This window comes from Puntigrus tetrazona, chromosome 16 (assembly GCF_018831695.1).
Source record: "Puntigrus tetrazona isolate hp1 chromosome 16, ASM1883169v1, whole genome shotgun sequence".
Classification (NCBI taxonomy): Eukaryota; Metazoa; Chordata; class Actinopteri; order Cypriniformes; family Cyprinidae; genus Puntigrus; species Puntigrus tetrazona.
In genome coordinates, this window is record NC_056714.1 from 8,780,201 (window position 1) to 8,796,693 (window position 16,493).

Here is a 16,493-nt window from a genome sequence, read left to right on the forward strand (position 1 = left end):
TAGCTTACTCGCTGACCGCAGATCATTTGAAAACCACCAAGGCAACAATATTTGTTCCACGGTTTTATACATATTACTGTTTTTGTAAAGCTAATAATGTTTTTTTTTGTTTTGTGATATCTATTAGATATATTTGTCAATATATAGACAATTAAAACATAAAATGCCCCGCTTTTTTAATTTTAAGCATTTATTTTAATTGCTAGATATTTGCAAAATCTTACAGATCAAGAGTTTTGACTTAAAGTTTAGATTAAAGTTATGTTTTTTGGGTTTTTTTGACATCCTAAAGTTGACAATCAACAGTTTTTCAAGGTTAAGCACCTATTTTCACTGACAAACTGTTAAAAACAGTTTATACAGTTTATTAACAGTTTGTAAGGGTTTTAGGCCCTAATTAGTTTTTCAGACTTCAGCAGAGTTTGGTCATCTTTTTTTATATCATAAGTTCTGTGTTTAAATTCTGGTAGTCGCAGGAAACAAAAAATGGTAATTCAGTCTGTTCTTACATCTGCTTTTTATTAATAACAAAATAATTTAAGTGCACTAGTTTTTGTGATATGATATTGTAGGCCTGTATGTTTTATATACTTTTTTTTGCGGTGAGGTTTTATGATATAAGCTAACTAAACAATGCTCCTTTTGATACCCTCTGTCTTCGTAATTACATTGGAAATACCTGATTAGTTCACTGCAGTCTTTCTGAATTAGCCCTTTTCTTGCTGATTGATCATTTCTCCTAACCTTTGTTCAGGTGATTTCATTGATTGCGTAAGTTTTGTTTAGATTATTATATTATGCTTGTTTGCATTCAGATAACAGAACACTCTGGTGTTCAGATGGTTCAATATGAGGACAGGATACCTGGCTATTTATAACAACAGACACTTTAGAAAACGATCAATTAAACTCAAGCATTTTGGATCACAAAGAAAATCTACATTCAGTATTGCTTACTCATCGCTTTAAAATATTTTGATTTTAAACTAAAGTTTATACTAAAGATACACAAAACTAAAATTTGCAAGGCTTTGCAAAAAAGAGCAAAAGATTTAGAGCAGATTTATACAGTTTAAAAACGTGCATTATTGTTCAGTGTATTTTCCTATTTATCTTTCCTGTGCTAATCTTTTATGTGCTAATGTGTCATTTGTGCTACATTTGTCGTTTACAGCTTTTTCCGAGAACTGTTGTGTTACATAAGCTGCAGACGACATTACTGTGTATGGACACACTCATACATGTTCGCCCCTCCCCCTTTGCTCTCATTCTTTCTCATGTCTTTACCTGAGAATACAGTCACACCCAACATCTATAACCCCACCAATCACAGCTCACATGTGTGCACTTCCTGTTTCTGCGACAGAGAAGCATGCACTGCCAGTGAGGGTGAGGTGAGTGAAAGGCTGAATTACTGGAACAAGCTGTAGCGCAATCACTGTGACTATACTAAGTTCATGAGAAGTGAAGAAAAGCTGCGTGCGAGCTTGAACAGACGGTTACTTTTGGACTCTTCTTTAAGACAGTGCTGGAGGGAAAAAGTATAAGGAAAACAGAAACAGAAGGAGGGGAGGAAGATAAGTGTCAATCTGTTCAAACTTGTTTGGGAATTTGAGAAGGGCGGGAGGAGGGGACAAAAGAGAGAGAGAGAAAGAGAGAGAGAGAGAGAGAGGAACACTGTGAGAATCTCATTACTTTGTTGAAAACTATTTTTGCTTATGTGAACACATGAAGTAGAACAGAGGCAGGTCGAATAATTAAATCAGTGTTTTCAGTAGAACATTTATCTCGCTCAACTCTTGTTCTCTCAATGGAAAAACACTGATATGTGGAATGTCTGTGAGTTGTGCAATTCCTGCTAGCTTCACTTTGACAAGAAAGCAAAGGAAAAGTTGGAGAGAGACAGAGAAGCGTCCCCCAAGACACTTCTCAGGTGAGTCCTTTGCATCATTCTTTCCTTTTTTGAAACTTTACTAAACAGTTCTTGTAAACAAACATGTCCATTTCACTCTCAAATATTGCATTGTCATGCTTAAGAATACTAATTTGTTTATTCTATTCAACGCAGTCATTTTCTTATGAATCTGTTAATGTCATTTGTTGTGCATCATATGATTCATTACATCTTGAAATTAGTCAGCTATCAATCATTTTTATTTTTTATTTTTTATTTTGTCAAAGCTATGTCAAAGTACCTTCGACCCCTCTTAATAGTGCTTCTGCTCATTCAAGGCATAAGTTACTTTAAATGCCTCTGAACAAGATACAAGAATAGTATAGGGCAGTGGTTGGTTGAACTTACAAACAGACTGTATATCAACTGTGTATATATATATATATATATATATATATATATATATATATATATATATATATATATATATATATATTGGTTTGTAGGCGTGTCAAGAGTAGTATGTATATAAAGAAATATAAATAACAATGTGTGTTATGCATACTAAAAACGTATTAGATTGATTTGAAGTGACTTTTTTGACAGGAACAGTAATTCTGTTGCATTGCTGTAACTTATCTGGTGGATTAGTTACAGCACCAAAAAGAAACACCAAAGTCATGGTTTCAGTTGTCTGGGAATAAAAATCTGATTATGTATACTTTAAATCCATCCAAGTCACTTGGGATAAGCATCTGCCAAATTAATGGTAAACATTAAACTTAACAAAAATGTTGTTAATTGCAATTGTTTAAGCTGATAAAGCATTTACCTGACATGTTTCCACAAGATACTCCAAAGTTTAAAATATTGTTTAATATGTTTGAATGTTTCCCTCTTTGGAATATGTATTTTATACGTTTTAATTGATTTACTGACATAGAATTTTGACTTCCCTTATAGGTTCTCTGTGTTGCAATGGAAACCAGTCAAATTAATTGTGCCATCAAAGACACCGTGCAGATGCAGTCCTATTAAGGTGCCCTAGACAGGTTGTCGATCAGCTGCAAACTGCTCACTGGCAAAGGTCACCTGGGTGAAAACGTAAAAAAATCCAAAATATGGACAAAACACAAGAAAAAGAAATGGAGCCAGACACGTGTGATGGAATTAGGGACAGGGAGAAATTTCCTGCGACCCGGAGAAGAGATAGAGAGATTGACTGGAGAGAAAGAGAGAGGCTGAGAAATGGAGATCGACGTGCAAATGGAAGTTCACCAATCTCAGAGCAGGCTGAGTATAGAGATCGAGACAATGAGAGGAGAAAAGGGGACACTTTTCCAAGGATGACAAAACCAAACAAAGTGAAAGACAGAAGGATGCAACTTACAGACAATAAAAGAGAGCATCACATGGGACGACCGAAGGACATACTGTATGAAAACGAAAGAGAAATGGAAAGGAGGAGATACAGAGATATGGACATGCGGAATGAAAGAGAAATTGCAAGATACAGGGAGGAGCTGAAGAGAAAAGAAATGAGAAGGCTTGTAAAGGAGGAGCCAGATAGACAGAGGGAAGGAGACAAGGAGTTTGACTTAGGAATGAGAGATAGAAGGAGAGAAAGTTATCCAGGGGTCAGTGACCTTTTAGGCATGAGGGAAAGAGAAACAGATAGAGATAGAAACAGAGAAAGACATCGACAAAGAGACAGAGAGGAGAGATATTATCCTCAGCTCATGGAAAGAGAGACAGAGAGCTTTTCAGACAGGGAAAGGAGGACTGATAGACAGAGAGAGGGACAGAGACCTAGGACAAGAGACACAAAAAGCGAAGGAGACAGTGATGGAGAAAGGGGTAAGGAAAGAAAGAGAGAAGATGATGCTACAAGCAGACACAAACTCTACAAGAGTGGAGAAGACGGTGATGCAGATCGAAGGGCAGACAAAATTAGAGAGAAAGAGAGACGCAGAGAGAGAGAAGCGGAAAGATGGCGAGACATGGCAATAAGAGAAAGAGATTACAAAGAGACAGGTTATCATGATACAAAAGGAGAAAATTCGCAACGAGATAAAAAGAGAGACTCCAAAGACAAAAGAATGGACAGAGACACATACTTATACACAGCTGAAAGAGGAAGGTATAGAGATGAAGAAAGGATAAGAGATAGGGATAGGTATTCTAAAAGAGAGATTGAAGAGAGGGAGAGGCAGAGGAAAGAGTACACAGGGAGAAGTAAGATGGAGAATAGTGAAGAGCTGATTTCAAGAAGTGATATTAACAATGAAAAAAAGAGGACAATGAGAGAGAACCTTGAAGACAGAGACAGAGAAACCACATCTGAGATTAATAAAGAGAGACTGAAGGATAGGACAGAGGAAGAGCAGGAAGTAAGGATTGTACTGAGGGAAGAAGAGAAGAGTGAAAGAGTTGCTGCTGTGGATGCAGTTGCAAAGAAACCTAGGAGCAGGATAATGTGGCTGGAACCTCAAAGTGAGAAAAAAGAATCTTGTTTAAAAGAGGACATAGAGAGGGAGAGAGCAAGAGAGAGGTACCTCCAAAGATACAAAGAAAACACGGTAACAGTAAATGAAGAAGAGCCTGAGAGAAGGAAACCAAACGAGAGTAGATGTCTTGAGGACAAGTATAGAGAACTTGAAAGGGCTGGAGAGTTCATGGACGTAGAAAAGGAGGAGAAAAGGATGGAAGGATGGGATATGGCTTATGATAAAGAAGCCATGGAATCAGAGTGGCAGATAGAAAGAGAGGAAGTGGCCGATAACTTGGAAGAGAATGAGAAAGATGAACAGAGAAGTGATAATAGATTTGACAACTTGGAGAAGGAGGAAGGAAGTGAGGGAGAATCGGAAACAGAGAAGAACAGAATGATGTCAGCAGATGATGGATTTGTAACAGTCTCCAGTGGAGGCGATGATGCAGAGGAAGAGGATTTTGAAGACTGCAAAGAATTCTGGGAAGGTGGAGTTCCCGAAACTGTCACTCAGGAACATTCAGGAACTACAGAGGACAGAGAAAATGGGGCAAATGAAGCTCCAAAAGGACCCCTAAGAGTCTTTTGTGTAATTGGTCAGACCCATCCCATGTCACAAGCCAATGAGAATTCATATGTACCTTCCACAGACGAAGAGGCAGCCAATCAGAGTTCAGGTCATAACATGGACAATCAAGGTAAAGTGAGCATAAATGAAGCATTAGAAAAGGTTGAACACTTTGAACAGGACATTGAAAAAGCAATGGATGAACTCAGTCTTTCTACTAATGAGGATAAATGGGAGGGAGCAGGAAGTAATGACCAGACAACGGAAGGTGTAACATCACTGGAAGGCCAAATGATTCCTCCCAGTGAGCGATCAGAAAAAGACACCCAACTCTTCCTACCAGAGTCTTCTGAAACACCAGGGCCATCCAAGGATAATGGTCATGGGTGTGCAGAGACTCATGGTGAAGACACAATACCAAGAGGAGCAAAAGAACCCACTGGAGACTCAGTTGAGCATTCTGGTTCTGATGACACATGGGGCACATCTGAGGAACGAAAGCGATGCTCTACTGCTCCTCACCTTAAATGGGCCAAGAACGTGGTGAGAGAGATCCTGGGTCTGAAATCGGTGGACACAGAAAATGCAAGAGGTAGTGTGACACACATAGACACGCAAACCAAAACACAAACACAGGGTGAGGGAGATATGGACAAATCAAGAAAAGAGGAAGAAATAATAGAGGGAGTAGGAGAACAACAGGGAGGGTTGGAGAGAGAGTTGAATGAGAACCATGAAAGGCTGGATCCTAGTTCTAACCAGCACATGGTTCCCCCAAAAGGAGAGTTAGAGTGGAATGTAGAAGAAGTATCTAAAAAGAAAGAGAGTGAAAAGGAAGTTGTTCTAAGCTCTAGTAGTTTTCGAGATTTGGGCAATGAGGCTCGTACAAGGAGGCGAGGGTTCCGAAAGTCAGTGAAGAAAACCAAAGAAGAGGAAGAGGATGAGGAAGAAGAAGAGGGAGTTGGAAGGGACCGCAGGACAAGAATATTCAACAAATCAGGTGAGAGGAAGACTAACATAAGAAGGCTGAATTGGACATTCAGTGACCCACTTGCTCCCACTCATGTAAGAGGAGCTTTAAATGTGTCTTGAGATGTCTGCTGAACCTATTCTGTCAAATTTAATATTGCAGTGGTGTAATGCCACGTAGAGAGACTTGATGTGCTTACGCAAGAATGTAACACAGAAATCCATGAGTCATCTTCCCTTAAATAAATGTCAATATGGGCGTTAAAGTGGTTTATTTTCCTTTCAAATAATGGAGTGTTCCTAGCATTTGAACAGTAATAAGCTGTTAAAACTACTCACTGACGGCCTTGCTGCAGCTATGTTGGTACTGTGAGATCCTGAGCTATGAAATAACATCAAAAATCTTGAATATGCGATCATTCGCTCTACCTTGAAAGCAACTTTTGGTAACACTTTATTTTAGGGCTTCTTGACTAGTTGCTTATTAGCATGTATATTACTAGAATATTAGCTATTTATTATTACAAATTAAGCACAAATTAATGCCTTATTCTACATTACCTTTTTCTTCATCCCTAGCCCCACACAATACCTAAACCACCTAAACAACTACCCTAATAATTATTAAAAAGCAGCAAATTAAGAATTTATTGAGGGAAAAGTTATTGTTAATAGTGAATAAGTGTTACCTATTTTAAAGTAGTTCCCAACTATCTTTACCAAACCAAGGCGCTTTAGGCCAATGGCAGGGCTTTATACACCATATGGTAAAACAGAGCATGTTTTGAATAGCAGTTTTTATGCATACTGACTTTGTCTGATATATTGTCTGATATAATTACTCACTGAACAATATTCTGAATAGTTCTAAAATTGTGTATTTGCCTTTTTATAGTAATGTATCACAGTAAATATTTCAATCAAAAGTTTTTTTTAAAGAGACCCATTCTCAGGACTGAAACCACACAAACAGTATCCTTTAGCTTTTCATACTGCAGGAGTAACTAATAAAGTATTCCCCCAGCAGTTTTTTGGGGGTAGTTTTATTTTAATAGTCTGGAAGCAGAGGGCTCCTGGGGATTCTTGTGGGGGTTGGAGTCATGACGGCTGAAGACTCCTTAAACAGCAGCATTTCTTGGAAGAGACAGAATTTAGAGCTGCCAGATTTCCTTTGTTTCACAAACTAAACCATTCTCATTCATTCATAACAAGTCCTCCCCCAGTACACTTTCCTGTTTTTTCCCCTTCATATTTCTCATTGAATTAGGGCTATTTTATTTATTGACACACTTCTTGAGAGCATACCCAGAGGTCTTACAATCTTTTCTGTAATTCACTGGAAAGCTTGAGGTGGTTCCTATATGTACAGCTTGTGTACGTCTATGTAGAATCATCCCCATCTGTTTTGCTTGAGATGGAGTGTAAATAGATTTAGGCTGCTTAAATTCTGATCTTATCTTGGTTAAGGGATGCTCAAGGTTCTAAAAAAAACAACATTGTGATGTGTCCTGATTTCACTGTTTTTTTGTATAGATAACGAAGAGGACGAATTATCTTTTACCTGGAGTGAAATGGATCTAAGGTAGGAGAACATTTATAGACACTCTTATATTTTGTCCCTTATTAAAAAGGTTTTCTACGTAAGGGAGTTAATTGTACTTTTGGTAAATATTTAAAATCATGTACATACACATGAGATGATCCAGATGTGTCAAGCTTAATAAAATCTGTTACAGAGAGAAGGTGTGTAGATATTTTTGGAGAAATGAATTAACTGTGGCTTAGTATGATTAGTGAATTTCTTCAGTGTTGTCTGTAACTGAAAAGTACTGTGTTTGTTTGATAATACAGACAGCTTGATTTATGCTCTGTTATTCCCATTTATAATATGCTAATTTGGATTCATGCAATTTTAGGACATCTAATATGGTTTTGTTGAGTTACATTCGAGGTTATAACTCTAATAATATCTTAAAGAACAAAAATGGAGATGACAGCATGATAACAGGAACCTTTTTCTTTTTTGGTTCAGTGTGGTGCTGTTTATAACTTCTAGTCTATCACCACTGCCAGTATTTTAACTAGTAGACAGTCTTACAAATGACCGTAATATCACAGATGTCCTTTCCTGTTTCTCTCTTTATCTTTCTTACATTTAGGAAACTTGGGAGGACAAGAAACAGGAATTCAAAATTCTTTAGTAAGTCTCTGTATTGTCTTTATGTTTTTTGATCTATATGACTATATGGCTATAACCAAAGACGATAGGTACTTTGCATAACAGACTACAAATAAATATTTTATTGAAAATTAATTCAAACATTATAAAGACACATACAAATACCAATTTCACACACACACACACACCCCTTCTGTACACATGGTAGTGTACATAATATAATTGTAACTGACTGTAATATATAGGAAATACATGGTTCTCATTACATGGTTGGTTACTTGTTACAGTTTAGATGTTGAGAGCAGAGAAAGTTTTCTCATTCCTGACTACGCTTTGCTAGTCCTCCAGGCAAAGAACAGGTTTGTGCTTGCACACCAATCAGAACTGCAGATAAACAGCTGCAAATGCTCACTTAGTACTAAAAATGCTTTTGTGGATGTACGTGCTTGAACATCTTTTTTTTTTCCATGTTGAATCACTGACCTGCGGCATTTGCCTTCTATGTCATTAGATCGCAACTTGATCGCTGTCTGACCTTTTTAGCAATTTTTCTAAATTTGCGCAAACCATTTACAAGCCATGATGGTCGAAGAAAATACGAGCCAGAATACATTAAATACGCAAGGTTCTCCAGCTAATATTAATTAACCTCTTTCCCTTATAACGTCTCTGAACCTTATCAATGGTTTTTCTTTCTCTTGCAGACTCTCAGTTGTATCAGGAGTACAGTGAGGTGGTCCAAAACAGAGAGATCCTTCTGTCACATTCCGATTCTCTATCAATAAGTGCATCTTCCTCTCCAAATCATTCCCCTAAGCTATCACGCAGACCTCTCCCACCCCTCCCTCAAATCCTCCTGCACCCCCACACACTGTCCCAAACCAACTCCTTTATAAACAAAAGTCTAAATGTGCCTCAGCAGTCCATTAACAGACCCCCGTCCCCTCGCCTGTCTATCTCTGCCTCCTCACCCACACTGTGGCAGGATCTCCCCGGAGTGAGGAGCAGCCCAGAGTTGGAGCAACTTGTTGAGGATGAGAGACGCCTGCAGGAGGTATAAGTATTAGATCACTTTCGCCTACTAAACATCAACAGTGGCCCAAGTCACGATTGTAAAAATACATAATACATGCCATTGTACTAGATAAAAGCATTCAAACAAAGTGGTATTTATTTTAAAGAAAAACTCACTTTGCAACAGAACATTTCACAATGATGAAACTTTAGGGGAACTAACATGTGGTACATTTACTAAAAAGGATCTTGGTGGTTGGAAGTAATTTTAAAAGTGTAAAAAGCGAAGTTAGAAAAGGACTTGTTTACAGAAAAGTATGTTGGATCCACTTTGATATTTTATTATCAAATGAATGAAAATTTTTAGGATCGGTTTAAATGCCCACTGCTTTCACAGTAGCTATTATGCATTATTGCATTATGGCTGCATTTACTGTATACAAAGGGGGATTGCAATAGAGTAATTGTGGAAGAAGGTTCAACAATAAGTTGTAAACATTGCAATATATAATACAACAATTGGGAAATACACAGAGTAACACATTATAATACGGTGGCACTAATACGCATGTATTCATGCTTAACTAATAGATAATCCTATTAGATAATCCTGAGTTAATATATTATTAATAATTACTACATCAGCAACAAATTAACATTCTATAATATTAATAGATTACGTAATCATATCATCTTATTTTAAGGTTATTTATCAGTGCTGATTAAGCATATATCAGTGTCTTATTCTACATCCCTAATCTTACTCACTACCTAAACTTAACAGCAACCTTACTAACTATTAATAAGTAGCCAATTAAGATTTTATTGAGTAAAAATCAATAGTTAAATGTATAATAATAACATATCATATTAACTAATAGTGTAAATTATATATAATGTGTTAATTACTACAATGGGCCAAAGCCATTCAATTTTCAGTTCTGTGGTTTAACTAATAATTAGGTAATGAGTTGCAAAGATATTATTATGTTATGAGTTTACTCGATGAGGCACACGACTAACTATTTTAAAATCCATAACCAGAATGACATATTTCTTATTAATTTAGTTATTAACAGTTTTGTGCCTCAACAAATATAGTCATAGCATAATGATACCGAATCAATAGATAATGATTAATTATATAACCCAAAAGTTAAAATACATAGCTTTGACCACTGTGGCTATTAGCATATGAATTAACATCATAAGCGAATCTAATATGTTATTAGGGAACTAATACATTGACATATTTAGCTAATAACAATTGATTGATTCCTCAATCTATGAATCATATAGAATGTTCATTAGCTGCTAATAAACGGTCTAGTTCTTTGTGAGTTATACAATAACTGGCGATTATATGCATTAGTTAAGCATGAATTCATTCATATTTGTGCACCTGTATTTTAAAGTGTTAACAAATAAAATAAATAAATTCACAATAAAAAAAAAGATAAATGCAAAAGAATAATGTGATATATAAAATGACAATCGGTAGAAATATGAAGTCTCAGGTAACAGTCTTCACTGCAAGATTTAACCCTATTTCGAGATTTAAAGGAACACTGCAACTAACAGAGTATATATAAATTTTGATGTACATAATGTCACAGTTATCTTAAATTTTTAACTCTGGGACAGAATGCGTGAAATATCTTGCAACAAAAAATATATTAATAAAGATACACGTTTTTGTTAGTAAGTGCAGCATCATGAGTGTCTCTGTCTTTTTCAGGTGAGGTTTGAGGTCGTGACCTCTGAAGCGTCATACTGCCGCAGTTTGGACATCGTAGTGGAGAACTTTGTCATGTCCAAACAGCTCAATGTTATCCTGTCTTCACAAGACAAAAACTGGCTGTTCTCCAGGCTAAATGACGTTAGAGCCGTCAGTCACAGGTTAGAATCATAGCATTACATTAACAGAATTACTGAAGATAAATACATTTTAGTTCTGATAAGGGTGTTTGGATCTCTACATATACTATGTGTGCTGCCGACATCAGAACACATCACTTTCAGACACCCTAAACGTGTATGAATCCGTCTTGGGGTCCGTTCTCAAATGACTACTCTGAAATCTGAATTCCGACACTAATACACTCTTCTTTGCACTTAGCTTTCTGTCTCAGCTGGAAGAAGCAGTGGAGCAGGACATGATGCGCTTTACCGTCTGTGACATCATTATCAAACACTGTCCACGATTCAAAAATGTGTATGTGCCATACCTCACCAACCAATCATATCAGGACAAGACGTATCAAAGATTGATGTGAGTATTCGTTTGCACTGATCCGCAGTGGACAATCAGCTTTTCCTGTTTGATTCGTATCCATATGCTCTCTTTGTTTCATTCCACCATCTCCCATAGGGACGAGAGTCACGAATTCCGTAGAGTTGTGGAAAAGCTGGAGCGTAACCCGATTTGCCAACGACTGCCTCTGCGGTCTTTCCTCATTCTTCCATTTCAAAGAATCACACGCCTCAAATTACTTGTGCAGGTACTGTTTAATTGCGCCTCGCACATTTAATGAACACATTCCCTAACGTTGCATGACTCACGCTAGCTGAAAGCACGTGCTTTCCCCTACCTTTCTAGTCTAAGCTGTATTAACATGATATCAGATGTTATCCGTTTCCTGTCACAAAGAATATGGGACGCTGCATTTTTACATAAATGCCCTCTTGTCTTTGTTGGTAGAATATTGTAAAGAGAACCGAGCCAAAAACCAAGGATGAAGCACAGGCCATTAAGGCGATGAAACTACTTGAGAAGGTGAGACTTCTCTTTATGTACTAGGAAAAATGTAGTTATGTCACCCACATCTCTACAGTGGAATTTCTTATCGGTTTTCTCTCTCACCACTCTCCCGTTTTCTTGTTTCTTAACAGATGATCCAGGACAGTAATGAAAGTATCTCTCAAATGAAGAACATTGAGTCACTTGTGACCCTCAATGCCAAAGTTGACTTTGAGTGCAGGGTGAGCACGAAACTTGTTTAGGAATCCAATGCGTAATGTATGCCATCTGAATACTAATCAAAATGAATAATGACTTATTTTGTGTGTCTTAGACTCTTCCGTTGATCAGTCAGTCCCGCAGACTGGTACGAGAGGGTCCTGCGACTGAACTGATAGACTTTTCTCTAAAAGACAGGGAGGAAGAGAGAAATGTTTATATGCACCTTTTTAATGACTATCTCCTGGTCTCTTTGCGGAAAGAGTAAGTTGGCCTGTCTTTAACATTCGTCCTTCAATTGTTGTCTTTGATAAGTGACATCAGGCTTTTTATGCTTAATGTAAATGATACCTTTTCAATTAAATCTTAACTTCCTTTTTGCAGAGGGGGTAGGTTTACAGTTATCGAACATGCACCTGTGTCAGAGCTGCGAGTTGAGAACTGCAGGTTCAAACTGCATTCCTTAAAAAAAAACCTGTTCCGTTTGCACATGCCACAAAAGGCCCTGCTCTTGCAGACAGATACCCAGTAAGTATGTGATTTTGTGTATGTCTGTTATGAGACATATTGCTGTCTTGTAAACATGTAATGGGTGCCTCGTGTGCATGCCTCATCTCTGTAGGGCAGGCGTCCAGTCTTGCTCCTGGAGGGCCACCTCATTTTTCATCTTGAACCATATTGTATCATATTTTATGGAAGCCACCACTGATTAAAAAATGGCCATTGCGACCTTTTATATCTTTTTTCTCAGAATTGTGTGATGTAAACTCACAAGGGATTAACAAGTTCCAACAACCTTTTTTATTTGCTATTCAGTGGCAGAAACATATTAATATAAAATTACAAAGAGTAGAAATATATATTCCTTTTTTTGACTGGATTTGTGAAGGAACTTCAGTAGGTTTAAGACTTCAGTAAAAACATATTACAGTTAATCAAAATAAATATTTACTGAAAAACGTTGTTTACCTGCATGCTATACCAACGTCAGAGAACCATGTGATACTTCATTATTAATTTTTTTTAATATGAGAATACCTCATATAAAAATACTGTATTTTAGGTGAAAGAGGAACATTTGAATGTATTTGCAAGACAAAATATCTAGTATATGGTAAAATAACCAAGTGATAATTCAAATAAAAATGACTTCACTGGTTTCTATATGAAAGCCCACACACCTCAAAGATTTTCGGAGTATATATAAACTGTAGGCTATTTTAAAAAGAAAAATGTAAAAGATGAAAAAGAGGAATCAGTGAGAATAAATAAATTATGGATAAATTATTGTGCAAGTAATATGTAATCCATAAAACCTAACTGTATTCTGAGTATTTTAAAATGTAATTTAATGTAATTACAAGTAGTTAATAAGGAATCTGATTATGTAATCCAGATTACATGTGATCAGTTTTTTCCACATTTGCAATTTTGTGGTTGTGCAGAATATTAATCTGTACCCCTCTTTCATTTTCTACCATCTCTCAGGGCCAATAAATTGCGCTGGATATCAGCACTCTCACGTCCTTATCCTGAGATTGACTTCAGTGCAGTTCAAGGTATGTGAACTTCCTCCTTTAAAAGAAACCGAAACGTCAAAGTAAATATATTAATAATTTAACATTCTCTTTTCCATTTACAGACTTTTTACAAATGCAGTGCATCAGAGCATACGTTGCCCAGCAACCGGATGAGCTAAGTTTAGAGAAAGCTGATGTTCTATTAGTTCACCAGCAGAGCAGTGATGGTGAGTTAAATCTAATCACACAAACACAAGAAAAAACATCCCCAGTTATGTATAGAATTTATTATTTATCAGTTCACCCCAGGCCACGACAACAGTTTGACTACTAGCACAGATCTTTAACCACAAGGTTATGAAAAGTGCTAAGTGCTCTGCCGCTGCATCTAAGAAAGCCAAGCTTTGTTCACATTTTAGAAATCCCATTTGCCCAACCTGCAAAATCCAGATCCAACTTTGATTCAGCACACTTGTCTGCGATTATCAAGAGCTACTAGTTGTGTTGGCCTACAAAATATCACCATGACCAATTTAAACAAGTTGTCACCTTATAAAGCAGAACCTGTCTTGGCCTTTTTGTATAGCACATTTATTGTTCGTCTAGTTTAGCTTGCACGACTGCACCAAGCCCACATTCACCAGAGATCAGAGGGACATGTGGTAGGCTAGAAATACCACCAACCTGGTAACGCCCAACTTGTGAGACTCATTTCCATTGTTAATGCGACATACAATGAAGGAGTTCTTGGAGAACTTGTGTGTGTAGATCAAGATGGTGTTGTAACAAAAAGAGAGATGGGACACTAGGATAGGACAGAGACAAGTCAATCAACCTAATTGAAGAAACTCCTACAGCTGCCTAAGTTTTTCTTTTAGGCAAAGGTCAATCGCTTTTTACTCCACCACACAGAAGCTGGTGTTTTTGTGGCATTGTTGTATTGGAGCTTTGTTTGAGTGTCAAATGACCTAAATCTGTTTCATGCTCCACCAGTTGAATTAAATGGTCTTTTCACAGCAGATTATTGCAAAGTGTTTTGCTTTTTCACCCAAAATTGAAAATTGGGTTTATAAAGGCCTTCTGAAGCTGCAGTCCATAATTTTTTTGGGTTAAAAATGATGCAAAATCATTTCGTAAGCAAGTACATAAGCAACCAGTGGTTAAAAGTATTGTCTTACTGTAGCCCAATTCGCAGCGGTTAGCTTATAATAACATTTTCTAATTTAATTGATGCTTTTAGGAGTTTGCAGGGAATTCGAGCAAGCCGCTGCATTATTACTTCACGAATTTGTAACATAAAGAAGCTTTCCCGGCTAATAGGTTACACCACATGTGAGGATGCTGCAGGTGGTGGATCATTTATAGACAAAGAGGCATCATAAACTGTTGTGTGCACGTTCATAAGAGCGTGGAGTTTCACTGGATGATGTAGGAATAACGTGAGCTCCGGTGAGAATATGCTTTAATCAGGAGTGTTCGATTAGAAAGACAATCCTCAGGATTCTCCAGGTTCAGTGTCGAAAACCCATGATCTAGGTCAGTGCTTTTCAAACCTGTTCTGGGGACCCCTGTCTTCCTCCCAGGTCACATCAAGTTTTAAGTATTGCAGTAATGAGCCGGCCGTGGTCCCCAGGAAAGGTTTGAGAAGCACTGATTTAGGTCACTGTAAAACAGGAATGTCCAATCTTGCTTCTAGAGGGCCACCTTACTGCTCCAGCACACCTCCCTGGATGTTTCTTGCGATCCTATACCTGGATTAGCTAGTTCTGGTGTGCTTAATTAGAGCTGGAGCTAAACTCTTCTGGCCGTTCAGGAGCAGGATTAGACTCTACCGTTGCAGAATGTATGGTGAAAGTCAAAAGCAGTCACTTGATTAGAGGCTTCTTCTGTCTTTAGATTCATGTGACTCTTTCAAGGTTAAGAACAATATTTGGGATGGCTGTTTAAGCCGCACCTGGATGGACTCTGTATTCCTTATTTAGACCAGTATGATTAACAATGCACACATAGAGATTTTTAAGAGCGATAACCATTTTTTCATGACTAGGGATTTCCTAGTTACCACTTACCATGTAAACAGGCATATTTCCCATACACTGTGTATGGTTGTATTACTAAAGAAGTACTACACTGAGAATATTCTATATGTCTAAATTCTATTTACAATTCTCTCCTTTCTATTCAGGCTGGGTGGAAGGAACTCGTCTGTCAGACAGACATCGTGGTTGGTCCCCCGATTCTCATCTGGAGACAATAGTCAGTGACAAAGCAAGAAAGCGCAACCTGCAGGACACTATGAAAATTGCTACAGCTGCTACAATGTGAAGCAATATGTATACCCTTCAAAGTACTCAGGTGGACTTTTTCGATTACAGTTTTATAGTATTACTTTAAAGACTTAAACCTTCAAGAACCTTATGGATTTACGTCTCAACTTCATGGGAAGTTTCTATTTATTTTGTGTATACACAAGCTGATAAGGGTGATGCGGGTGTTATGGCCTCACCCTTGTCAGGGTACTACTTCACACCGTGTAAAAGGATGCTGGAGAGCAACTTCTTAGATATCTTATGGACACGGAGGGACTTTACAAATGGCACAAATGCATCCATATGCAGTACTAAATGAGTATCTATGCAGCTTCAGTAGTGCTTATATACGACTTTCTCAAAATTTGGAAGTGGGGTGCCATTCATGGGCACAGGTTTGTTGTCCTCAGTCTGAGCAAGCCGTCTCACTAAGGAACCACAACATCTGGACATGAGACATAAGATGGATCTAATCTGGCGTGCAACACTGAAAACTGCTTGTTTTGTGCTATTTATAAGCATCATATCCCCTACAGCGTGGAATATAAATGCTGTCGGACTGCAGCCTGATGGGAACACAGTTGGTAAAG

The 16,493-nt window shown here is 37.5% G+C and overlaps 1 protein-coding gene across 2 annotated transcripts; it reads left to right on the forward strand.

Moving 5' to 3' along the window:
- The first annotated feature begins 1,368 nt into the window (after positions 1 to 1,368).
- On the forward strand, positions 1,369 to 16,007 carry arhgef5 (Rho guanine nucleotide exchange factor (GEF) 5). 2 transcript variants are annotated; one of them, XM_043260414.1, is made up of 15 exons: positions 1,369 to 1,933; positions 2,858 to 5,953; positions 7,456 to 7,504; positions 8,082 to 8,122; positions 8,806 to 9,155; positions 10,854 to 11,014; positions 11,235 to 11,387; positions 11,487 to 11,616; positions 11,817 to 11,891; positions 12,008 to 12,097; positions 12,190 to 12,338; positions 12,459 to 12,602; positions 13,563 to 13,633; positions 13,717 to 13,821; positions 15,780 to 16,007. In XM_043260414.1, exons 2-15 carry the CDS (start codon positions 3,016 to 3,018, stop codon positions 15,917 to 15,919), a joined length of 4,596 nt encoding a protein of 1,531 aa, XP_043116349.1. In that variant the 5' UTR covers positions 1,369 to 1,933; positions 2,858 to 3,015; the 3' UTR covers positions 15,920 to 16,007. The 2 variants fall into 2 exon arrangements, with proteins under 2 accessions (XP_043116349.1, XP_043116350.1); XM_043260415.1 differs by having other exon boundaries at positions 1,370 to 1,933; positions 2,858 to 5,545.
- The last annotated feature ends 486 nt before the right edge of the window (positions 16,008 to 16,493 follow it).

What these genes read in the sequence shown, in the direction of transcription:
- arhgef5 (XM_043260414.1), top strand. Translation starts at nt 3,016, where the DNA reads ATGGACAAAACACAAGAAAAAGAAATGGAGCCAGACACGTGTGATGGA. An exon ending in AAGTTGACTTTGAGTGCAGG is followed by an intron (nt 12,098 to 12,189) that starts GTGAGCACGAAA and finishes TGTGTGTCTTAG; the next exon opens with ACTCTTCCGTTGATCAGTCA. An exon ending in CTGGTCTCTTTGCGGAAAGA is followed by an intron (nt 12,339 to 12,458) that starts GTAAGTTGGCCT and finishes TCCTTTTTGCAG; the next exon opens with AGGGGGTAGGTTTACAGTTA.